The sequence below is a fragment of the Rousettus aegyptiacus genome, unplaced genomic scaffold, assembly GCF_014176215.1.
Source record: "Rousettus aegyptiacus isolate mRouAeg1 unplaced genomic scaffold, mRouAeg1.p scaffold_m13_p_11, whole genome shotgun sequence".
NCBI lineage: Eukaryota > Metazoa > Chordata > Mammalia > Chiroptera > Pteropodidae > Rousettus > Rousettus aegyptiacus.
In genome coordinates, this window is record NW_023416286.1 from 17,200,073 (window position 1) to 17,225,445 (window position 25,373).

Consider the following 25,373-nt stretch of genomic DNA (forward strand, 5'->3'; position numbering starts at 1 on the left):
TTTAAAAAAGGTTGAAGAACGGTGATCTTACCAACCACTTTCTTTATTGAGAAATTGAGGCCTGGAGAGGGGAAGCTCATTTGTGTCAGGCATAGGCCTGGAACCACAGTCTCCTGACTCCCAGCCTTGGCCACCTCAATATACCATGCGGCGTCATCATTATCGAAGTTCCTTCTTGCCTATGTGTGCGCTTCTCACTTCCTCTGAGCTCTTTCATGCCAGTTATCCTATTTTATCTTTATCAATATTCCTGTCAGAATGTGTGACTAATATTATTACCCCACTTTACAGTGAGGGAGATGAATTTCAGAAAGATAAAGCAGTGTTTCGCCAAGAAAAAATAAAGACTTAAGAATGAATAGGGATATTCAATGTCAGAGGGCTTGGTGTCTGGAGGTGGGGACAGCCTGGCCTGAGTTTCCCCAGAGGGCAGAACGAGGGTCAATCGGTGAAACTGCAGTGACAAAATACGGGAGTTGTGTGAGGTACAGCACTCGGAGTCCAGAGCCTTCACTTGTCAACTGAGTGATCCTGGCGAGACACTGAACTTCTCTGAACATCAGTTTTCTCAACAGTGAAAAGGATGGTCAGAAATAATGTGTTGTCTCCTTGGTTTCAGTTCAGCCTAAGAAAGGACTTTCTATCAAAGGGAACAGTCTGTAAATGAATGTGCTTCTTGTCACTGGAAGCACTCGGGAGGCAATGGGAAGATCAGCAGTCAGAGATAGTATAGGGTGGGAAATGGGACAGTTGGGAAATTTTACAATTTTCTCAATTCTGGTATTCTGTGATGTGTTCTGGGATAAACTCGGATGTTTTGTATTTCCTCTGTTCTTCCTCTCTGCTGCCTGGGACCCTGTGCTCTCTGTCCAGCACATCCTTCTTTGCCCACCCATCCTTCGGTCTCAGTTAAAGCTGCCTTTCTCAGGGAAGCGTTCCCTGCCCAGCCTCCTTCCTTCTGGGTTGACTGTACTGCTAACTACAGGTTCATGGGTCACACGAGGACCAAGAGTGTAAGCTTTCTGATGCCCAGGTTAAGCCTCTTTTCACCAGGTTTGCTTAACTGTTGCAAGACCAAAGTCTACCAGTAACTCTTGTAACACAGCCAACCACACTGTAAAACAGTGAGATTCTCAAGCAGCAGCTCTACCTGCTTCAGAGAACAAAGCTCCATGACCACTGAGTTCCAAGTTCACTACCAAGTTTTAGGTTCCTGACATGTGCCAAGCACAGCACATCTTGCTGGGGGGTGGAGGGGGAATGGGGGTTCAAAGATAAAAATACATCCCAATGCCCATGCTCAAGGATCCCAGTCTAGGGGGTAAGACCGACAATCTTGACACAAGTTGGGAAAACACAGAGCCTACTGTGGGTACCTGAGAAAGGAGCTCTTGGCCCAAGCTGGGTTCCAGGGAAGACTTCTTGGAGGAGTTGACCCCCAAACACTCCAAATACCCCACTGCCTCCCATTCCTTATGATTAGAACTGTTTTTCCTATGTTATATGTTGCTGAGTCAGTGAATAAATTCTTGGGACAAAGCTCCAGTTGCTGGTTTTTCATTACACCTTGGTTTATCTTTCAGAGCTTCTGCTGAAGTGCAAGATGCCTTCATGACATACACAGTATATGACGACCTCATCACCATTAAGCTCGTCCAAGAGGCATGCAAGGTTCTGGGTGGGTATGAAGAGGGCTTGTTTGGTTTCTCAGGGGTGCCAAAAAAAAAGTACAATCAATTTTCATTGTGCAGAGTAGTTCTGTCCTATAAAGTCTTAGTGAACCCTGAATTAGCAAATGCTGAGCCATTGCTCTTAGAGGAAATATAGAGCTAGGTTCCTGGGACCCTCTGGGCACAACACTTTCATCAGCTTATAAATATATAACCTTGTTTTGTGTGTGTTCCTGTTTAAAGATCCCTTACATATTGTTATTCGTTAACACTGGACTCACAGTCAACAGCTCATGCCTGAATGAAGTTTATCTAACGTACATATTTTCTTTGTAAAGCACATCACAACCTTCGTGCACTGAAGAACACTAGACAGTACTTTAGTGTGCTTGGGGCATTTGAAAGAGTGGCATCGACAACAAAAAGTAGGAAAATGCAAACATGTACCACTAATAGACACTTGTTTATGGCATGAGAACTGAAACAAGAACACAGTGCATCACCTTGTTTAACCTTAGCTAGAAACATAAATATTGGGCAACTCAAATTTTTCTTGCTTTGTGCATGTCCATGAATGACCATGAACTCTGTGAGTATTGATTTTAGGGTCCCAAATAGATGTTAGCCAGTAGGTAAATCTGCAAATATGGAATCTAAAAACAATGAGAATTGACTGTACCACAAACTGAGTGGCTTAAAACAACAGAAGTTTCTTCTCTCATCGTTCAAGGGACTAGAAGTCCAAAATCAAGTTGTTGGCAAGGCCATGCTCCCCATGAAGGCTCCAGGGAAGAATCTTTCCTCCTCAGGTTGTGGTGTTCTCAGTTGTTTCTGGTACAGCATAAGTCCAATCTCTTTTTCTGTCTGTCTTCTTCTTGGGTGTCTACATCTCTATGTTCAAATTGTCCTCTTCTTATAAAGACCAAAGTTATATTGAATTTAGGGCTCATTCTAATCAAGTATGACCTTGTTTTAATGTGATTACATCTACAAAGACCCAGTTTCCAAATAAGGTCACATTCATAGGTTCTGGGTGGTCATGAATTTTCGAGGGGCACTGTTTAACCCATTACAGGGCTCATATACAATCCTTTCTATTAGAGTAGCTCAAGGCTTCTTGCAGACAAAAATTATGAGCATCACTGTGTTTCACCAATTATACCACTCTCGTTATGTTTGGCCTTGATGTTGGCTTTGAAAAATGTTGCAATCACTTTGAAATGGATAGTCATGATTACCTCTGGGTGTCAGGAAGAACAGCATCGAGAATTGTGTTAAGCCAACTGCACTCGTGTTTATTTGGAAATGGACATGGTGTGCTTCATAGGGAGCCAACGTCCTTTCTCCCCATCTGCTGGGCCGTGGAACATCTTCTGATCTACACAGACAATGAAATGCCATTTATAGGACCATGTGTGGATGGTTCTACTTATAAGGAACATGTAATACCAGGATGTTTTCTCCCATGGGTGTATCAGCAAAAGAAGGTTTATTATATTAACTTGCCCACTTCTTAGGCTCTATGGGGAAGAGGAACAGGAAAAAGAGAGAATTAAGCTCTGCCTCTTTCTAGTTTAATGACCCAGGAAAGTTATTTACTCAGTCAAATTTTTTACATTGGTCAAATGAAAATAGTATCTACCCTTCAGAGTTGTTTTGAGGATTAAATGAGATAATATGCATGAATATATCAAATGTGGTATCTGGTATGTAATAAGCTCTCAAAAGTATTTTCTTCCTTCCTTCCCTCTGTATTAATTTCCTAGGGCTGTCACAACCAAGGATAACTAATTGGGTGGCTTCAAATAACAGAAATGTATTCCCTCACAGTTGTGGGGGCCAGAAGTTGTCAGCAGGGTTAATGTCTTCTGGAGGCTCTGAGGGAAAACCAGTCCCACAACTCTCTCCTGGCTTCTGGTGGTAGCCAACATTCCTTGGCTTACTGCTGCCTCACTCCCATCTCTGCCTCCATCTTCACACAACCTCTGTGTGCCTTCAAGCAGCCTTCTTATGAGGACGCGTCATTCGATTTAGGGCCCATCATAATCCCGCATGAATTTATCTTTATTTAACTAGCTCAATCTGCAAAGACCCCATTTCAAAATAAGGTGACATTTGGATGTTCCAAATAAGGTGGACATGGATTTTGAGGGGGACACGATGCAGTATACTCTTCTTTATGCTTTTCACCAACCCTGAGCACACAATGAGCTGGGGCCTGGAGAGGTAGGAGGGTGGGCGGCCTCACTGACCCAGGCTCCAGGGGACTGCAGCAGGAAGCAGAAGAATTTCCCTGGCACTTCTAGGCTCTTTGACAAAGATGCCTCTTTTGGTCCCAGTTGAACTTCCTTTGCTGATTCCTCACAGGCAACTTGGCTTTGGGTCATGGCACGACAGCAGTTAGAGATCATTGCAGGTGGACACTAGGGAGGACTGGGGGCTCAGGGCCTGTATGCTGGTTTCTGTGCAGCCTGCAGAGGCCCGGGTGGGTGGGGCTGTGTTTTCCAGCTGATTTTCACGATGTCTTTAAAGGACCAGTAAATTGGCCTGCTGTCCTCAGGAGCTCCACCTGAAACCATTACAGGTTAAAGCCAGCCCAGGCACACAATTACTGGCCCGCCAGGTGTGCTTGAGAACACACCAGGGCAGCTAGCTAATGCTAAGCCCGCTGGGCCAGGTGGCTTCTCCAGAATCCAGCAGTGTTGTAACTTGTCTGTGTTGGGTAAGGCATAAAGCTTATTTCCCTTCCCTCTGATTAAAAAAAAAAAAATGTGCCAGAATTGACCCCATGCACCTAGATCCAATAGAAAAGAGGCTTTTTGTTTTATTTTCACATAGCAATTTGACACCTGTGTCTCTTCTCATGTTTCTGGTCATCTCCTGGATGCAGAAAACCATCCAGGCATCTGCGTCTGGGAGGAGCCCCAAGTCCCAGCAGAGCCTGGAGAGGGAAGTCATTGAAGCTTAGGAAGCTGGCCATGTGTGGTCATCAACAGATCTTCAGCAAGTGGCGGTCACCATGCTGCTTCTAGTTCATCAGGACACTCTGGTCTGTCTTGAAGCCATAGAGCCAAGTAGGGGCCAGAGATGCCGACGAGGGCTGGCAGGATGATAGCAATTAGAGCTAGGAGGAATCTAGAGTACCAGCTTGTTGTTAACATCCAACTAGATGTGCTTATGGTCACTTAGCACCTGGATCTCTTAATAGACCTAGACAAGGTCATGTCTGAGACCAGAACTAAGGCACAGAGAGAGAAACATTCCTTTGTTCCTACAGCTTCTGGAACTCAAGCTCCAAGAGCAACAATGTCTCTCAATGCTTTCTGAAGCCAGTGTGACCCTTAGAGGTTGGACACAGAAAGTTTGCAGACAGGGCTCTTATGGCCTCCAGAAAATCACAGGTGGGAATCCCCCTGCCCATTCACCTTCCAAAGAGCCATACAGAGAGATTTTCCAGGATAAGGGTGGGCCAGGACCTAGGGAGTATCAGTGGTACCTGCAAACCCCACTCCTTCCCTGTCCAGCCGGTTTAGGGGCCTCCAGACCATTTTGTCACCCCTATGGCTGATGCCAGGGATGGAGGCTAGGTTCATGTAGAGCCCGGGCTATCAAACAGCAGGTAGAGTGGAATTTTATGCAGGGGTCGGACCCCAAGTTGTGCTCTTTGTAGCGCTGTGCCACTCGCCCGCACCTCATACCATACTCAGCTGAGCCCCTAAGTAGCAGCCTTCCTGCTCCACATAGCATGGCATTGGAGCCCTACCTCTCAGCCTTCAGGTTTAACACCTGCCAGAGCTTTTCTGGTTTATGCTTAAACCTTGCTTTTTAAACCTGCAGTTCTGGATTTTGCATGAGAGCTGCTAGCCCACAGGCAAGCCTGAATCTTTGCATTTTATCTCCTTTCTTCCAGAGAAGTCGAAGGAGCTTCCAATTACTTTCCCTCCAGAGAAAGAATAAAAATCTTTAGCTGGGAATTCTGTACTGAGACGTGACTGTTGACACTTGACCTGAAAGGCTAGAGTTTTGACAAAGTTTAGAAAATAAAAGAGCAAAAACATTTAGACTGGGTGGTGGAATGAAGCCCACTTTCAGTCTTTTCTTGACTTTATTTTACAAGATCCCAGCAGCAGGAGGCCATGGCTACATCACGCTGTCTCAGTTTGGTTCTGAGCCTTCTGCCAAAGGGTATCTGTCCTCATTCTAGAATGAGCAATGCGGGTCAGATCCTGTTCTGTCATGTCAGCTGTGTGACCTTGGGCCAGTGATAGAATTTCACTGAGAGTTGATCCCCTTCTCAAAAGGGGAATAATACTTACTGCAAAGGGTCATGGGAAGAAATAAACTAAATCAAATTAACAATATGCAGGTTACTTTGCAGGTGATATTAACGGAATGGTAGCTCTAAAGGGGAGGCAGGGGCATTTCTATACTTTGTACCTCTGGCTGTTGTCTCTTAAAAGTAGTGACACGCTTTGCCTTTTACCTTGAATGACTGCTATAAAATAATGTTCTGGGCCCTCTGAGTAGTAGTCAGCAAATCACATACAGCCAATTGGCCAAATCTTGCCCCTTGCCTGTTTTTGAAAATAAAGTTTTATGGGAACACAGCTATGCCTATTGTCTGTGGCTGCTTTTGCACTATAATGGCAGAATTGCGTAGCTGTGATGGAGACCATATGACCACAAAACTGAAAATGTTTACTGTCTGCCCCTTACCAAAAATGTTTTGTCATCTCATGCTCTAGAAAAAGGACTTTAACATATAGATCTTTTTCACAATTTAAAAAATCTGATCTTACTTAAGAACTATTATGCACTGAATTATGTCTTTCCCATCCCTCCCTCCCAAATTCATATGTTGAAACCCTAACACTCAATATGATTTAGTTGTGGTCATGAGGGTGGTAACAAGATTAGTTCCCTTGCAGGAAGACACACCAGAGAGTGCGTGCTCCCTCTCCCCTACACCCCAGCCACGTGAAGACACAGCAAGAAGCCAGGAAGTGCTCTCGTTGGAACTCAACTGTGCTGGCACTTCGATCTTGAACTTCTAGTCTTTAGAATTGCGAGACAATAGATTTTTTGTTGTTAAACCACCACTGCACAGTTTCGTTATGACAACCTGAACAGACTTGTACAGAAAACTTTAATAAGTTTTTAGATCTCCAGAAAGAAATCCTACATATGTCTAATATCATCCCCAAGCCATTTCTGTAACTACGTGATTGTGAACACTGCATAGTGCGGCAGTACCTTTAGCAGACAGTTGCCATCACATGCTTGCCCTAATGCATTCATAGTTCCAAACCAACTGATGCACGGGGAGGCAGCAACAAGTTTATAGACCAGTGTATGGGCTGATCCATATTACCTTTCTATCTAAAGCCAAAGCATATCTCTGTGATTTCTCTCTGTCTAGCTTTGAAAAATCAGAGTATTTTCTTCTTGTTGTTTATCTCAATTAAATGTGTTGGCCTATATCTGAAAGGGTATATAAGTATGGTAAGTGCATTTTTCAAATAAAACCTGAGATTTAAAATCAGGTAAACACATACATGGGACTTGAAATCAGGACAGTCCTGGAACTTGGGCTGTGTGGCCTCTGTCTCTGTGTCTCTTTTTCTCTGTGTCCCTCTGACACTATCATCTGTCTGTCTGTCTGTCTATCTGTCTATCTATCTATCTATCTATCTATCTATCTATCTATTATCTATCTATCATCTATCATCTCCCTCGAGTCAGAGAGAAGAAGCCCTGCTGGAGGGAAGTTTGACAGAAGGACATTAAAAGCATGTCACTGTTTAACAAAATACTCTGGTCAGTTAGGGCTAATTTCTCCCTTATATAAAACAACAATAACAACAAAAAGAAAAACAACAACAACAACAAACAAACTCACACTCAGGTGCCACAGTCCATGCTTCGCCTTCCGAGTGGGCTCTGGGATGCCATTTCCTACCTTTCAGCCATCGCTGGGACTTTTCCAGACCTCTCTGCCACTGCACAGCTTTGTGCTTTCTAATTAGCATAATTCGGGCTGGGACCAGATGGCAGGTTGAGCATTGCATAAGGAATTGTTCTGTATGTGAATAAGTGCCTACTTAGTGTGTAAGTGGGTTATTAGTGATCTGAAGTGACAACATGCAACAGCCATTTGGCACAGCTGTGTCCGTCTTGACTTTGCTTGCTAAGAAACCAATAGTTAAATGCATTTCAACAGTTAGCTATCAGCAAATGCCAACAAGCACCCGCTTCTTTAAAAATAAGAGGAACAGCCTAAAACTTACAAAGTCCTGAAATCAGGCATTAGAATATTTGATCTCTACTATAACCCTCTGAGGTGGGATAAGTAACCCAAACCATGCGACCAACTGAAAAATGGAAAGTTGAACTCAGGTGTTCTGACTTGGGGGCTAGTGCTAAAGCCTGGACTGGAGGAGCAGCTGCCTGGGGGGTACGTGTTCTCTAGCTTTGGAATCAGACAGACCTGCGTGAGCCTCCTCATGTAGGATCTCCTAATAATGTCACCTGGGCAAGTTCCCCATTGGTAAAACAACAAAGATACCTATAGCACATACCTCAGAGGGTTGTTCTACAGACTGTATCCAATAATTTGAGCAAAGTGGTTAATACAGTGGGTACTCATCAAAGAAGCTCCTTCACCCTGTCCATCTTCAGAACCCCATCAGTAGATTTATGCCCCTGTGCTCTGGTCCCTGGTTAGACTGACCTCTCTGTCCCAGAGTTAGCCAGGAGGCTGGCGGCTTATCTACCAGGCTTCTCACTGCAGAGGCCCTCCCACCTGAGTTGCCTTACTCATTCCTGAGCTTTTTCCCCCTTTATGTCCTGATAAACTTGTTGCTACACCTGGAACCCAACCCTCCCAATGTAGAGTCTGTTCCTTCTTGTGACCTCTGCTATCAACATGGGTTGCTGTTCCTCTACTTTTCTTAAACTTCTTTCTTCTATTCACAAAAGATTTCCCCATCCATTATTTCAATCCTGGCTTACATGAGAGCATTTGAGAAGGGGAGTAGTCTAGATAAATGGCTTTTTTCCCCAGATATCTGAAGTTTATTCCTTTGGATACAAAAGCTTTGAAAAAAAATTACCCACTTCCAATAGAAAACGTTCTAAAATGTATGGCATGCATTTCCCTGTTTTGTGTAAGAGCACATGCTTTTCTGGGTGCCTGAAGTGGGTTACCATGAGGAATATTTCTCGTTGCCTGTACCTGGGTGAAGCAAAGTGGTCAGGGGGCTTGGGAAGTTCAGCCCTGAACAGACCCTTTGTCCAGGGGGCCTAGCACAGGCAGCTGTGGCTCCGTGGCATTCATCTGCCCGCCTGCCCTTACTCAGGGCTTAGCAGGCATCTTTTCCCCCTGTGCTAGGTAGCCCACCTCTGCTGTTTCCAGTTCCTTGAGATGTGAGCCAGCAAAAAGTAGATATTTTCTAGTGACACTGAAGAGCCAACCTTGTCAAATCAGAAAGTTTGACTTTATACGTCATTCTACCTGAAGAGCTTCTTAGAAGTTTCTATACCTCTCCTGGGAAGCCAAGCATAGACACTTTGTGGCAATTATTTTCCTGCCAACAAAAAAGTATCCTATTTAAACAAGCACTTTTTAATAGAATGTTTCACACATACACAAAAGTAGACAGAATTGCATGTTGAAGCCCACCAATCCTTCGCCCAGCTTGATAATAAAAATCATTGATATTTTGCCAGTCTTGTTTCATCTCTCTGGTGCCTCTACACTTTTCTGGTTTTGTTTTTTCTGGAATTTCTTAAAGCAAATCTCAGGTTCCCCCTAATTTTACTTATAAATATTTCAGTATGAGTCTCTAACATGATATTTAAAAACAATCAGAATGCCCTTATTATACCTAACAAAATTCATAATATTACAGAGGCCCAGGATCCAGCCGTATCTCAGCTGGCTATGAATAAATGTGGTTGTTGTGGTCTTATTATATTAGATTTCCTAAGGTCTTTTCAGGACAATCAGCAAAAACTTTTTACTTTGACATAATTTCAAACTTACAGAGGGTTTGCAAGAATAGCACAAAGAATCCCCATATACTTCTCATCTGTATTCCCCGCAAATGTTAACATTTTACCATATTGGCTCTATCCTTCTTTCTATATCTATACCTATAATACTTTTTTTTCTGAATCGGTAGTTTGATAAAGACATGATGTCTCTTTATCCCTAAAAGTTCTCTTACGTAACTACAGTACAACTATCCCGCTCAGGAAATGGACATTGGTACAGTGCTGTTATCTAATCCTTTATTGAAGGTTTTCTGATTGTTCCCGTGATATCCTTTAGAACAAAAGAAAACCCTGGATCATATCAATTGTCATTATGTTTCTTCAGTCTTCTGTAGTCTGGAACAGTTTCTGAGTCTTTCTTTGTCCTTCGTAATATTGCTATCTTTGGAAAGTTTTGGTCAGCTACTTTGTAGAATGCCCCTCAAACAGAATTATGTGATACATCCTTCTGATTCAATTCAGGTTATGTTTTTTGGGGGGGCAGGAAGACCACAGAAGTGATGTTTTGTCTTTTTCAGTTTATTGTATCAGGAGGTATATTATGTCAATTTGTCTCCTTATTGGTGTTAACGTTGACCTCTTGGTTAAGGTGGAATCTACCAGGTTTTTCACTGTAAAGTTACTCTTTCCCCCTCTGTAATTAGTAACTTGTAAGAAGATATGTTTAGACTATGTGAATACCTTGTTGTTTCTCAAACTCCAACTTCCATAGTTTTGGTATTCATTGATGATTCTCGTCTGACTCAGTAATTGCAATGATGGTCAAATGGTAATTTTCTAAGTATATCATTATTTTTACATTTATTTATTGGATTTCTACTATAGGGAAGAATTTTCCCCTCTCCCCAATTTACTTATTTATATCAATGTGAACTCTCAAGTCTTATTTTAAAAATAGGTTGAAATTCTTTTCTTTCATTATTTATTTTAATAGTCAAGTTCTCCAAGATTTAGCTAGTGGCAGCCTCTCCAAGGTGGCCCTGTGTCCTTTTAACATGTCTCCATCATTCTTTGGTCACTTTTTTGCTTTCTGGAATGACAAGATATTATAAACTTATCTCATCTTTTCACCGATCCAGTCCTGAAATTTGCTATTTCTCCAAAAAACTCTCAAAATACACACACGTACACACACACAAATACACACACATCTATCTATCTATCTATCTATCTATCTATCTATCTATCTATTATCTATCTATCTATTTATCTTTCTTTCTATCTCTCTCTCCATTTATTTATCTAAAACTATTATCAGCCTCGTGGTATTATTAAGGTGGCCTTTCTAATGCACGGCACAGATTTCACTCTGTTCTTCTCCTTTCCATAACTGTAATTTTAGTCTCATACAATGGGAAACCTGGTTCCCATTATTCACAATACATTTATTTAATATTTACTGATATGCTTAAATCCTTGAATGTTCAGAAAGCTGTTTCTGAATTGCTAACCCTAAGCTAAGACTGCTAGTTACAGTTAAATATTTATTTAAAGTTATTTCTGTCTTTAATGTGAGGACAAAGCGGTCAGAATACTATGTTCAAATATTACTGGGTTAATTTTTTCCTGGGTAATTAGGTTATTCAAAAGTGTTCTGTTGAAATACTGTTCTATTAATCTGTTTCTGTCTGTATTTCATCTTAGGGTTTTCCCTGATCTTATTTCTTTTCTATCAGTACAGGAATCATTAATACAATATCCTCAACCAGAACTGAGGCTCAGAGCCGTGTCAGTTCCCCGTCCCCACAGCCCAGTTTTTCTAAACTTTCCACCTTATTCCCACTAATGCTTGGTAGGTAACCAATCTCAATAGCCCCTGGTTTATCCTTCTTGTGTTTAACTTTACACAAATAAGCAGATGGATGCATATTTCCTTACTTTCCCTTATTTGCTACACAAAAGATAGAATTCTGTAGATTCTCCTTTGCACTATCAAAAAGCATGTTAAGGCACCTAGAACTTGTGTTTAGTCGTCTTCTGCATTTCCCTGCCATTTCCTATACATCCTTGACTTCTTGTGACTAGAGAACTCATGGAATACTAAGCTCATTGAAGTGAAACTGTATAACAACACAATGTAGGTATTGGTTTTAAATAGGGACCTTTGTCCTCTGCTAGACAAACATTCTCAACCAAGAATCCTAGAAGAAGCCCCAAACCCAGCACGGATGGAAAACACGACACCCAAACCCAAGATCTGTGTTCAAGAAACAGTCGGGCTGTCAGCCAGACAGCCTTTCCCAGTGATGGAGGAGCTGGGCATGCAGAAACAGAATAACCAGGGTCTGAAACAAGCGACTTCATGGATTTTTGTAGGTTTATCAAATTTTTTAAAAAGTCAAGCAGGCACCCTTTTTACACAAGGCCACCACTGTCACTTTTCTTGGCTTGCAGACAGCCCAGTGCTCCTGAGATAGGTCCCTGGGAGAAAGGAGGCCTCTGGGATCTGTGCTTTCCTGGCAGGTAACAGGATGCACCTGCTCAGAGCTCCAGCCTTTGGGATGCACAACACAGCTGTTTTTTCCACCTCAGCCTGAACAGGCTGGATTTTTCTAAGAAAGGAGGGGTAAAAGAAGGAAAGATAAAGGAACATTCCACATCTGTCCATGTACTTTTCAGGAGTTCTTCTTCCAGGGACTCACAAGCATTAAAAAGGACTGGTGTAGAATGAATCTTAGTTCCCGTGGGGATCAGCAGGTGGCTCTTGATTCCTATTATTGACAGGCCTGCCTTCATTCAGCTGGGGATGGACCCACAACAGAGAACTCAACCGAGGAAATTAACACAGGTCATTACTACTGCCCACCTACTGTCCTGAGCTTTGTCTAGATTCAGAAGACCTGGCTAACACATTGTTGGGACATATGTATAATTCATCTCTGACAAGACCAGAATAACTCATTGGGGACTCTGTCCTGCTCAGAATACAAAATGATTATCTGTCCATCAGTTTGGCTGCGGACAATAAGCTATATGGATTCTGCTGCTCAGACCATCTTAGGAAGCAAGTAGAAGCTGGAAAGATCTCCTCTGATCCCCTGCCATCTCTGTAGGAATTCATTGTAGATTGCTCAAGTGACCTAAAAGCCCCTTGCTGTGAATTCCAGACCTGGTCAGAGCACCAAGGATTCTGGTGATTGTGAGTCTGGCAGGTATCCATCCCATCAGCCTAGGCTTTCCAGACCTCCCCCCAGACCCCAGGACTTACCATGAATCACCACACCATGTAAATAAGAGAATGTTTTCTCACAGAGGCTCCAGGCTACCAGCATGGATGGAGCCCTGTCTCCCGTGTCAATGATGAAAGCCCATAAGCAGTCCCCACCTTAGAGGAGACACCTTGTTCCTCTCTCTCTGCTACTCCAGAGGATGTGGGATATGGTAGAAACAGAACCAAAGTTAGAGTTAGAGCCAATGCCATTCTGTGATTTGGGTCAATTCACTAAGATGATTCTCATCTTTAGTGGGCTCACCTGTCAAAAAGGGGACATGATAAGATTTTCTGTCTTATAAGGTTTTGGCAAGCATTGAGTAAAATAACATTAATTGATGTGTGCTTTAGATATTTAAAAACATTCTTTAAAATTACTAGTTGTCTCACCACAAAGTAAACAATGGCACACTGTCTATTCCAACAGCACAGACAGGGGCAGCAACCCCAAGAATGCTGTAAATCCACCTCCCCAAATTATCAAGTGCTTCCTCTTTGTGTATAGTACAGGAAAGTTTAGAACAAAGTCACTGCCCTTTAGAATTATCCTACAGTTAGGAAGAAAAGAAAAATGCAACACTTAGGAAGAGAAGATTCAGTGTGACATGAAATATTGAGAGAAATCTTTATGGAGGATGAATGGAGGAAATTGCACCTCCAAGGGAGACCAGGCTGTGGAAAGGAAGAGAAAGGGGAAGTCATTGCAAGCATTTGGTGTTATCTTTTGGGTAAATCAGGATAATATAAGTTTGTTGGTATTTTTTTCTAATTGTAGGATTAGTTATTTCTCAGAGGAAATTTTGTATCCTGGTTGAAGGCCGTTGTATTTAAAGATAACTAGAGTAATTAGGACAGATTGTAGAGGCCATACACCCCCATGCCAGAGAGACCCTCATTCCAGATTCGGCCGTCACAAAGATATGTAACTCTGCATCCTCTTCTGCAGAGGAATTTCTGCAGAGAAACTTTTGCCATGGGGGTCATGGAAAAGCCTGGAGCAGAGTTAGAGGGAACTTATGTTTAATGAGCACCTGCCAAATGACAGGGCCGCACTGGGTGCCTTGCGAGATAAATGTTATCACTATCATTTTACTGGTGAGGAAAACAAAGCATCTTTTAGAGAGAAGGTTAGTAATGCATGACATAGCCAGGCATTGAACTCTTTGAAAATAAATGAAAACCACCCAACTGAGAACAAACACTTGCAGGTGCTTTTACTTTGGGGGTCTGCTTTGGATTCCTCAGGTGTCTCCATGGAAGCCATCTTGAAACTCTTTGGAGAATACTTCTTCAAATTCTGTAAGAAGTCTGGCTATGACAGGATGTTACGAACACTGGGAGGAAATATCACGGAATTTATTGAAAACCTAGATGCCCTCCACAGTTACCTCGCACTCTCTTATAAGGTAAGGTGCTTGAGTCTGGTCTTTGTGGCCATGAGAGGAAGCAAATGTGTGTAGTCATTCTGAACCATTCGGGGCCATCTCCCTACCTCCCCCAAAAGCGGGAGGAGGGCAGTTGCAAGGGACCTGTGGAATCCTTGGTGCCTGATGTCAGTGGACTGAGGGGTCCCTTGGGAAAAGAAATGGCAAATGAATACCCATTGGTCGCTTTTACAAAAAGGCCAACAGCAAAGAAGGGCAAACTGGAAATGCCAGTTTTGTGATGGAGGATGGCCTGTTCTGATGGGGCTGGTGTGCGTTTGGAATTAAATCTGGAAGATTGATTACAGCGGAAACAAAGGCTGGGAAATAGGTTTCAGTGGATTTGCAAAATCTCTCCTCAGGTTTCCTGGCCTGGATAGAGCTGATAAACAGCTTCTGCAGCCAGATTCATTTATTCATGTATCAGAAGGAAAGACTTGACAGGGCCAAGAGCCAGAATCGGACACCATCCAACTCTGATTAACCCATGGGGTGACTGTCTGAGGTGTTAGGAAACTAATTTCCCTATTGGGATATGTCCTTCTGGAGTTCACTCTCTATTTTTAATGTTTGTTTGTTTGTAGAGATCACTGGAAATTCAAATGCTTAGACTCCTCTTTCTGTTTTAGAAAAGAAAATGCTTTATTGAAAAGGTGAATTGGCATTTACAAATATTATAATAATAATTCATTATTTCATATAAAATAATGTTTATATTTATTTTGATGGCCCTTTATAGTTTAGTAAACTTTCTTCAGCATTTCTGTTTTTAATGCTCATAATCACCTTTAAAAAGATTATCGTGAGGATACAATATATGCTAAAATGCCTCATGAACCATAGTGTACCCTTATAGATGTTAAATGGGTAACTTATTCCTTCAGTTTTCAGATACAGAATAAGAGGCTTGGAAACTTTGATTGACTTCAAAAAAGTTGAATAGTTGTGTCGGCTCTGTTGTTGTCATGTGAATGACTTAAGAATAGAGGGAGTGCAAAGAGACCTGGCTAGGGGGTCAGATGCTGTGACTTACTGGCTGGTGGTCCCAGATGACTTATTTGCCCTCTCTGGACCTAATTTTTTTCACTTATTTATTTAATAAATATGTATTCAGCACCTACTATGTGCCAAGAACTTTCTTGGGTATTAGACACTCACAGACAGAAAAAGGAATAAATATAGGGAAAATAATCCTACCTCATAGTGATGTGTAGATTTAAAAAGATAACATGCAAATGTCCCTAGCATTGTAATCAGTCCAGAAAAGGCATTCCATTTTTAATAACTTTCTTTCCTTTTCTTTTTTCTGTTCAATTTGGCTAGTTTTAAAATCATGATAATTTGTATGGCAACCTCCTTTCAAATTTCTTAGTTAAAGTTCTACAGTTAGGATATAAAAAATCATCTATGGCCATGCCACCCTGAACAAGCCCGATCCCATCTGATCTTGGAAGCTGAACAGGGTCAGGCCTGGTTAGTACCTAGATGGGAGACCACCTAGGAAGACCAGGTGCTATAAGTGTAAAAAATATATATATATTAAGGGGTTGCAAACTGACAAGATCCTTGCAATCTGTGAGGCCAACCAAGGGTTACCTTGCCTAAAAAAAAAAAAACAAAAAAAAGAAAAGAAAGAAAGAAAAAGGAAAAAAAAGAAAAGACAGAAAAAGGAAATCTAGTTAGATACTTTCGATATTCTTCCATAATATTTTTAACATCATATCTTTCATCTGAAAATTTGGCTAATATTTTAAGTCAGTGTTGGAGAAGCTATTAATAGTCTTCCATTCATTCATTAAATAAAAAACACTGTGGAATATCTTTTATGTTCCAGATATTGTTCTTAGTGTATTACTGTTACACTTATGATAAGAGTGAAAGGAATCAAGATTTTGAAGTCCCGAGTTCATTTCTTCTATACCCATTCTTGCTACCCTTCCTCTGATTGTTATTCCTTTAATGCTAAAACCAACACCAGAGAAGCAATAGAACTTCTCTGGGGGTAAGTGAGAATATTTTACATATGAGATAAATAAAATACATAAATGTTGTTATATGCAAGTTGAAATAAAATGTACGCAATGATAACAGATAGCTATGTAGTACTCTATACTGGACGAAGTATTATAGATTGTCTCTTTCGGTAAAAATAAAAGATAATGCTGACTTTCTGTCTTGAGTGATTTGGCAGTCCCTTAAGGCATACATTTCTAGTTATAACTGCGCCTTTAATCTTGTTACTTTTTTAGCTAACTTTCATTGAATGCTACTTATGAGGCAGGTATTTGGCTAAGTAATTTATAAACATTGAATTATCTTCTTAACCCCTAAGCTTAGGTGCTCTTGCTTATCCCACTTTAAAGATGAGGTCCAGGAAGGTCAAGTAACTCACAGATTGCTCAGGTGGTGATAGCTGAGCTAGGATCCAACATCAAGTGTTTCTGTTTCCAAGACCATCCTCTGGTCTGCATCTCATTATTTTCCCTTTGCCCAAATTCTCCACTTTTATAAAGCCTTATTTTAATTAATAAATAAATAACTAATGATATTATTTAGAGAGTTGGGGACACTGAGCAGAAGAATTAAAAGCACATACTTGGAGAGGTGTCTCTGGGAAGAGGCCTAGTGGAGATGGTCTCAGAAGCCTGTCAATTTTCATTTTAGCCCTTCTGTGATTTTCTCCACTATATAAAGTTTGGATATAAATTTTGAAAATAACTTTTAATTTCCCATTTTATTATATGATTTTTTATATCTGCTGCCTCAAATCTTCTTTAGATTCAATTGAGATGTAAACACACATACATACAAACACATACTTTTTCTATACATGCTTTTGCAAAGATGGAATCAGTATTTGGGGGAAAAAGCTCATTTTAACTAGCAATGCCCCTGAAAGACACCCACACACCCACACACCCACACATATCCACACACCTCTCCATGGAAGAGAACAAGATCTCAGAAAGAATCTACCTCCTTAATCATTTTTCCTCCAAAAGCTGTGAGCCAGGGTGCTGAGCTGCCTACTGAAGAAGCAGGGGAGAAAACTACTACTCTCAGGGATCCCTCACCCCCAGACAGAGTCTTCATCCTTATTTCCTGAAATACGCCTGATGTAACATGAAACATACCTGGGCATCCGCATTTATTCTTGGAGCAAGATAGTCTCTTCTGATGTGTCCTTGATTTTCCAAATATGCAACTTTACACCACACACGGCATTATTCTTCTAGAACAGGAAAGAAACTCCTCCACTTGCAAATTCCTTTGAGTCCCTAATCTTTCTGAGAGTAAATATACCCATGGTCACTTGGTCACAGACCGAGCACGGCAGCCAGCCACCCCTCAGAGTGTGGAGAGAAGCAGCATGGCGTGGTAGAAAGGCTCATTTGAAGGTCAAAATGTTATTATACCATTAATCTAGCCTTAGCTGATCTAAACCTCAATTTCCTCATCTTTAAAATAAAGATAATATTTGCCATATAGAGCTGGTTAGGGGGTAAGGTATAATATAAAATTATACCTGACATATAGGGGCCAAACCATGGTAGCTTTCATTTTTGTGTGATAGGAGGGGGAGTTTGAGATATAGTTTTATGTGATGTAGTGGATAAGTACTGTTGTTTCACAAAGCCTTAAAAGCATAACTTAAATAACTTGGGTTCACTGGGAAAAACATGTTGTGTCTTTTAATTAGGAGATGAATGCACCATCGTTTCGTTTGGAGAGAGGAGCAGACAGAAAAATGCTTCTCCATTACTACTCTGATAGAAGTGGTCTGTGCCACATTGTACCAGGTATGGGGATGGCATAACCAGTTCCACAGCTGTGAGGTCTTTGGAGTAAGGATGGACTTCCCCACAAACTCTCCAGGATGGCTAACAGCCAACCGTGGGTAGGGAGTTAAAACACCATCTCTTCCACAGTCTGACTCTTTGCCATCTTGACCATTACTCCCAAAGTTCTGAGCCTTCAAAATAAGTTTCTGACATGCCAAAATAAGAAAGAATTTTCATTTTTATTTCAACATTTAAAATTGTGCAGGTTTTTACATGGTTACGATAATTCTGCAGGTATTATTTTGTATCAACTGTTTTTATATTTAGCATTATAGAAAAATCATCTTTACATGTTTTCACAGTCTGTAAAACCACCATCTTCCACAGATGAATGATATTTGATATTCAACTAGGGTATTGTTGAAATTTTTGCTACTGTAAACAATGCTGTGATGAACATCTTCATGCATGCTTTTACCATTTTTATGTTATAATACTGGGGTAGATTCCCAGAGGAACACTTAAAAAACACAATTCTTAATGCTTTTACAACTGAATTTTGCTTATATCATCTCCAGAAAATTTGGCTAATATCCAGAGTTTGTTTTTTTAATAAGTTGAATGCCTTCCTTAAACAAACACATGAATAGATGCTGAACTGGAAATAAGAGTGGCAGGGATATATTTGGTATCCAGCCATGTATAACTTAAATCTCTGTAAAGTTATTTTATTTTTTAATTTTATTAATCTGTCATATGCTGCCTATCTCAATGTAGGGCCTGGACTTGGGGAACCTTGGAGTATTAATCAGCAGCTGTATAACTTGAGTATTTTATGATTTTTTGCTGACACAACTGTCTTCTGCCATCCCTCACTAATAGGTATTCTTCTGCTTGCTGCAGGGATCATTGAGGCTGTGGCCAAAGACTTCTTCGACATTGATGTGGCCATGAATATCCTTGACATGAATCAGGAAACGGAGAGGACAGGGAAGAAGGAACATGTTGTGTTTCTGATTGTGCAGAAGTCTCACAGACAGATGAGAAGGGCAGAGCCTAGGTTACAAGATGGTCAGGACCTCCGGAGAGATGAGGAGGTACTGGGTTTATTGTGTTTTCAGAAAGCACAGTTCTTCTTAGTTGGAGAATCACCTGGACCTTCTAATAGTGGAGTGAAGGCAGAGTTTCTCAATTTCAGCTATTGACATTTGAGACTAGACAATTCCTTGTTGTGATGGGCTGTCCTGTGAATTATAAGATGTTTAGCAGCATCCCTGGTCCCTACCTACTAGATGCTAGTAACATCCTGATGCCTCACAGTTATGGTCATCAAAAATATTTTCAGGCATAGCCAAGTGTCCCCAGGGTGGAGGTAGGGGACCAAATCACCTCTGATTGAGAACCACTGCATTAAGGTAACTTGGATGTACATTGAGAGGATTTATGGGGTGTACCTTAGCCTAGAAAATTGTTGCCTATAAAAATATCAATATAAAGGGCTTGAAATTTGGATCTGGTGCCTTATTTTGTAATCTTCCTAAAATAAATTGATCTTTGAAGCCCTTAGTGTGCACTTCTTCAGCTGGGCAGTCAGAAGTCTGGCGTCAACTCATCATCTTGTGATTGGCTGCCTCAGTTGCAACTTGTGGACTGACTGTTGTCTTTTAGGTACCACATATATTAGATACCCAGCTCTCTGTGTCTACATAGCTTGTACAAATATCAATGAAGTCTGTGTGATTTCTGGATCACACAGTGTTTATATCTTACAACATTCGAAGTCCACCTCAAGTCTGTTCACTGCAGCATCTTCAACCACAGGAAGAGAAGATGATCATGTGTAATTTTCCTGCCAGCTCCTCTTAAAACTTTATGAGAAGTTCTTGCTGCTTTTGATAGAGAAACAGCATGAGGATTATTTAGATAAAAATCTTGGGGCTTATGAAGTCTTGGTAGAATTGACCGTGCAAGCCCTTAGTATTTCTGTGGCCCTAGTCACAGCAGATAGGGATTGTTCATCTTCTGTCACATGACCAGTCACATGGCCAGGCTTGTATGCTTCTCTCCCTGCCATCTGCAGGCCCTCCAGGCAGCTTTCCTTAGGATGAAGGAGAAATATCTGAGTGTCTCTGTTTGTCCTGTGAAGAAGTCCCCTTGGGAAATTGTGAGAAGTATAGTCATGTTTGGAAAAGGTGAGTGGGTCATTCTCCTAGCCTCAGCTCTCAGAACGCAGTGATTGCTTGGTGTGCATAAATGGGTAAATCCCCTATGATTATTAAGTCAGCAATTTTGCAGAACTTGAATTTAACCAACATATTTTTTAACTTTAAGTCAGACTCTAATTTTCCTTCCTTTGCCCCTTTTATTTGCAGAGTGGCACAGAGACACAGTCTCCCCTGTAATCAGGGAAAGCCACGGGAGAGAGGATTAGAATCAGTCCCAATTGGTGACTGCATTGGAGAGAAGGAGGATGAGTACTGACATATTATCAAGAACAACGAATTTTCCACGGCTCCTCAGGCCTTCTGGACTGGAATGTATTTCTGGCCTAGAAGTCTGTGGTTAATAACCATTGTGTCCAGCAATGCAAAGAACACTCTATTAAGAGCCAAGAAAATAGATTTCTGACTCTGTCCCTGAGGTGCTGTGTGACCTTGGACAAGGTACTCCATCTTCCATCTGAGAAATGAAGGCAGTAGTCTCTTTGTTGGCACTGAGCTTGTCTCACGATCAGCACCAAAGGGCTGAGTCAGAGTGAGGGCTTCGACCCACTGGGAGAAGGGAGCTAGAGCGCCCTCATCATGTCCCTGTGGATCATGATGACATGCATCTGGAGAAGGTCTGCAGGGCTCAAAGGGCTGTATTTTAAGTCCCTCAAGTTGTGGCAAGCGGCTCAAACTCGCAAATGACATCCTTTGTCTAGGAGATTTTCATATCAAAAAGGCTCCATTTCGAATCTTTACCCTCTGCCAAATAGGGCTGTTGGTTAAATTTTCACGTGCCACGGAAAACTGTCAGTCTAAAAAGCTCCATGGCAAATGTCCCTGACGCTGGGCTGGGCACACACACTCCGCTCTGTGAGCTCATTGTCTGGCTGTCACCATTTCAATGCCGACTCTGTTTTCATGGCGAGACGTACTCAATTGGCCTAGGGACTCTTCAGCAGCAGGCAGAAACTTGGCAGGGGGCAGGGGGGCTTCTCAACCTGGCAGCAAGTTATCTGTTTGTTTTAATTTGGAAGAGAAATTGTTGTGGCCATCTGGAGATGCTGAGAGAGCCGTGCTGAAGAGTGGGGACTGCACTTTGCCTGTGAAGCATTTAAGATACTATCGCAAGTTTAGCTCTGGGCCAGGTTGGGGGCGTGAGTTGCCTGTGAACAGGACTCTCTTTTTCTATGTCCAGGGCATCTCCTGAACACCTTTGTGCCAATTTATCCTGAACGGCTCTGGATTGAAGAGAAGACATTCTGCAATGCTTTTCCTTTCCACATTGTATTTGATGAATCAGTAAGAGGCCCTTTCCCTCTGCAGCATGGATTGGGGATAGGCTAGGGAGCAGAGTATATTGTATAGTCTCTATGGCTGGTGGGAACATTCAAGTCCCTGAGGAGCCCCCAGGGTTTGGGAACCTAGGATTTAGCCCAGTAGGACTATTGACTTCCTTTTCACATGGCAAACTCCAGAAACCAGAATGCCATGAGGATATTGTTATTGCTACTACTAATATTTTAAATTTTGATCTACTTTAAAAACTTTCTTTTTAAGTTTTGGGCATAAGAGAACAGAAAATTAAATGATGCTTATTCGTAAGGTTAGGTTGATTTCTACAGCCCCACAAAGTCCTCATGATTAGTGAAGAAAAGTATTCCTGGGCAGCTGGTGCTGGCATTGGGCATTTCACATAAAGAGTACTCATTTTGCTTCTTCCTTCTGTGTGTTCCCTGGAGATAGCAGTGAACGATGCCTCCCCAGCTCCATGATGAACTTATTCACCCAGGCCTGGGTTTCAGATGCAATGCTGCAGAATTTGCTAGTTTCCTTATTAATTAATGAGAGACAGAGATGGGGACAGAGACAGACAGAGAGAGAAAGATCTTGTAGAGCTAGGGAAACACTATTAGCCCGAACAAGAGCTTCAACTTCTGTTTCTTATTATTCAGAGATCTGCTTTTGAAAACTTCAGAACTATTCTTTTCTCTCTCAGAGATTAGCTGCAGATTCAATTTTTAAAATAATATTTATTACTTCTCTGGTGTTTTTCCATTACCTATTCTTTCCCCCAGTGAGTCACAAAGCATGGCCAGGATGATATTTCTAAGGGAAAGTTTATGGTGCAGGTTGCTTTTCATTCCTCAGCCTTATATCTGTCTTCTGTGAATAGCTGAGGGTCAAGCAAGCCGGAGTGAATATTCAGAAGTATGTCCCAGGACTCCAAACCCAGAAGATTCGATTAGATGAGTATTTCTTCATCATTCATCCCCAAGTTACCTTCAACATTTTCAGCATCCGCAAATTTATCAACAGTCAATTTGTCCTGAAGGCCCGGAGAGAAATGATGCCTGAAGCGTGGAAAAGTCAACCCACACTCAAACTCCGAGGTGGTAACTCACCCCTTCCCTTGACTCTCTGCTGTTTGGGAGATTGGTTAAATAAGAAAGAGGTGGAGCCTTCCAATTTCCTCAAAAAAGTTGGATAAAAAGTGGGGCAGGAACTGCATTCGGAATAGTGGTTTTTCTGATATTTCCATTTGGCTTGATCTGTAAACCATATATTTTATAACCTTAACTATTTCTGGTTTAGAAACTGTTAAAGTAATAAATGGACCCTAATGTGTGTGTGTGTGTGTGTGTGTGTGTGTGTGTGTTGTGTGTTGTTTTATTTTATTTTATTTTATTTATTTTTTTAGGTGAGGCAACCCTTACCTCACAGATTGCAAGGACCTTGTCAACTTACAATCCTTTATTTTTTACTTTTTACTCCTACAGCACCTAGTCTTCCTAGGTGATCTCCCATCCAAATACTAACCAGGCCCGACCCTGCTTAGCTTCCGAGATCAGACATGATCGGGCTTATTCAGGGTGGCATGGCTGTAGCCATGTGCGTGCGTATGTTTTAAATAAATTCTGTTCTCTTACTAAAATTTTTAGAATGCACATGGTACTATTGCTGCTAATTTAATGTCTGTCTATTGTATAGTAGCATAATTATTTGACCTAATGTTAATAGGGCACACACTTTTTAAATTTTCAATTGCAGTAAAATTTACATAACATAAAACTTACCATTTTAACCATTTTTGAGTGTTTTTATTTTTGGGCAATTGCCAATTACAGTGTACAATTGTCTTTTGAAGTACCTATGATCAATAATTTTTATTATATAACCAAAAGTGGACAAGATGGCAATGACATAGGAGGACACTGAACTGACCCCATCCCATGAGCAAAATAAAATACGCATGTATAGCAATTACTTCTGTAACACAACTGAACACTGAATGAACAGCTTCTGACAACAAACAGAAGTAGGAGACCGAATAGTGAAGGCTGGGAGGCCGAGGGAGCCCTCTGGGAGCTTTGGGAACTCTCCAAGCCCAGAGGAGCTAGTGAGAGCCATTGTTTATAGTCCCCTTCACCTTCATAAGGTGGCTTGGGGCTCTAACCAGGTTGTCTAGCCTGCCTACAAGTTTCTTGCAGTGTGTTCCCAGACATATCACCTGAGTTCATTTTGGCCCTGAACAGAGAGAGCAAGAGAATCAACGAAGCATTACCACATGCACCCAGAGCTGCTCCTTGGACACTTTAAGAACCTGCTTGATGCCTACCAGCCTGCCGAAACCACCGTGAATACACAGTCCACACAGAGCCTGCTTTTACATAAGGCCATTTTTCCAAAACTGGAAGAGAAAGCTATTTCGTCTAATTTATAGAAACAAACAGAGAAAGTCAAACAAAATGATAAGACAGAATAATCTTTCTTAAATGAAGGAATGAAAATATCCCCAGGAAAAAACTTCTAAGGAGTCAGAAATAAGTAATTTTCCTGATAAAGAATTCAAAGAAATGTTCATAAGAATGCTTACCAAGCTTGAGAGTGGAATAGAGGAACTTAGGAAGAATTTCAGCAAAGAGTTAGGAAGTATAATGAAGAACCAAGTAGACCTGAATAATACAATAATTGAAATGAAAAATACATTAGAAGGAATCAATAGCAGATTAGCTAACAAAGAAGAACAAATCCATGACCTGGAAGATACACTAGTGAAATCTAATCAGAACAGCAGAAAGATAAAAGAACTTTAAAAATTGAGGCTAGTTTAAGGGACTCCTGGGATAGCACTAAACATTTGAAAATTCACATTATAGAAATCCCAGAGGAGAAGAAAGAAAGGAACAGAAACTTTATTTAAAGAAATAATGGCTGAAAGCTTTCCTAACGTGAAAGGAAACAGATACCCAGGTCCAGGAAGTACAGAGAGTTCCATACAAGATGAACCCAGAGACCCACATGGAGACATATTGTAGTTAAAATGGCAAAAGTTAAAGATAGACATCTTGAAGAAAGCAAGAAAAAAATGAGTTACTTACAAAGGAAACTTATAAGGCTGCCGGCCAATTTCTCATCAGCAATTTTGCAGCCCAGAAAGGAATGACATCTTTAAAGTGCTGAAAGGAAGGAACCTGCAACTTAGAAAAATTTACCCAGCAAGGTTATCATTCATAATTGAAGGAAAGATAAAAATTTTCCCAGACAACCCCAAATTAAAGGACTTCATCACCATTAAACCAGCTTTACAAGTGGTAAAAGGTCTTCTTTAAGTAGAAAAAGAAAGATCAAAGCCAGAAATAAGAAAATATGAGAAAGAAAAATCTCACAGGTAAAGCCAAATGTTCAATAAATATGGCAAATCAGACATTTAAAACACTATTTGAAAGATAAAAGAAAAATGTATCGAAATCAACTCAAACTATAATAAGTGGTTAGGATATACACACCACAAAAAGATCTATAATATGAAAACAATAATATAAATCATGAAAGGGAGAGTAAAAATGTAGTCCTTACAGACTATATTCAAACTTAAATGCCTATCAGCTTAAAATAGATTGTGTCTATAAAGGTTTATAGACACAGTCCTCATGATAATCACAAGCCCAAAACCTACAAAATATATGCAAAGAAGAAAGAGAAAGGAAATGAGAAAAAAGCACTAAAGGAAACCAAACAACAAC

At 41.0% G+C, this 25,373-nt stretch overlaps 1 protein-coding gene and 2 pseudogenes across 1 annotated transcript in view; 2 read left to right on the forward strand and 1 right to left on the reverse strand.

Annotated features, from left to right (window-relative positions):
* LOC107509998 (guanylate cyclase soluble subunit beta-2) overlaps positions 1-25,373 on the forward strand; it is a 70,696-nt gene that overhangs the window by 13,873 nt on the left and 31,450 nt on the right. The window contains exons 3-9 of the mRNA XM_016143069.2: positions 1,584-1,678; positions 14,182-14,342; positions 18,061-18,160; positions 19,046-19,239; positions 20,223-20,334; positions 21,545-21,648; positions 22,523-22,739. Of these exons, the coding sequence (XP_015998555.2) occupies positions 1,584-1,678; positions 14,182-14,342; positions 18,061-18,160; positions 19,046-19,239; positions 20,223-20,334; positions 21,545-21,648; positions 22,523-22,739 (983 nt within the window). The remainder of the gene's footprint in view (positions 1-1,583; positions 1,679-14,181; positions 14,343-18,060; positions 18,161-19,045; positions 19,240-20,222; positions 20,335-21,544; positions 21,649-22,522; positions 22,740-25,373) is intronic.
* Positions 15,764-15,882, forward strand: LOC118609592 (annotated as a pseudogene).
* Positions 23,118-23,236, reverse strand: LOC118609619 (annotated as a pseudogene).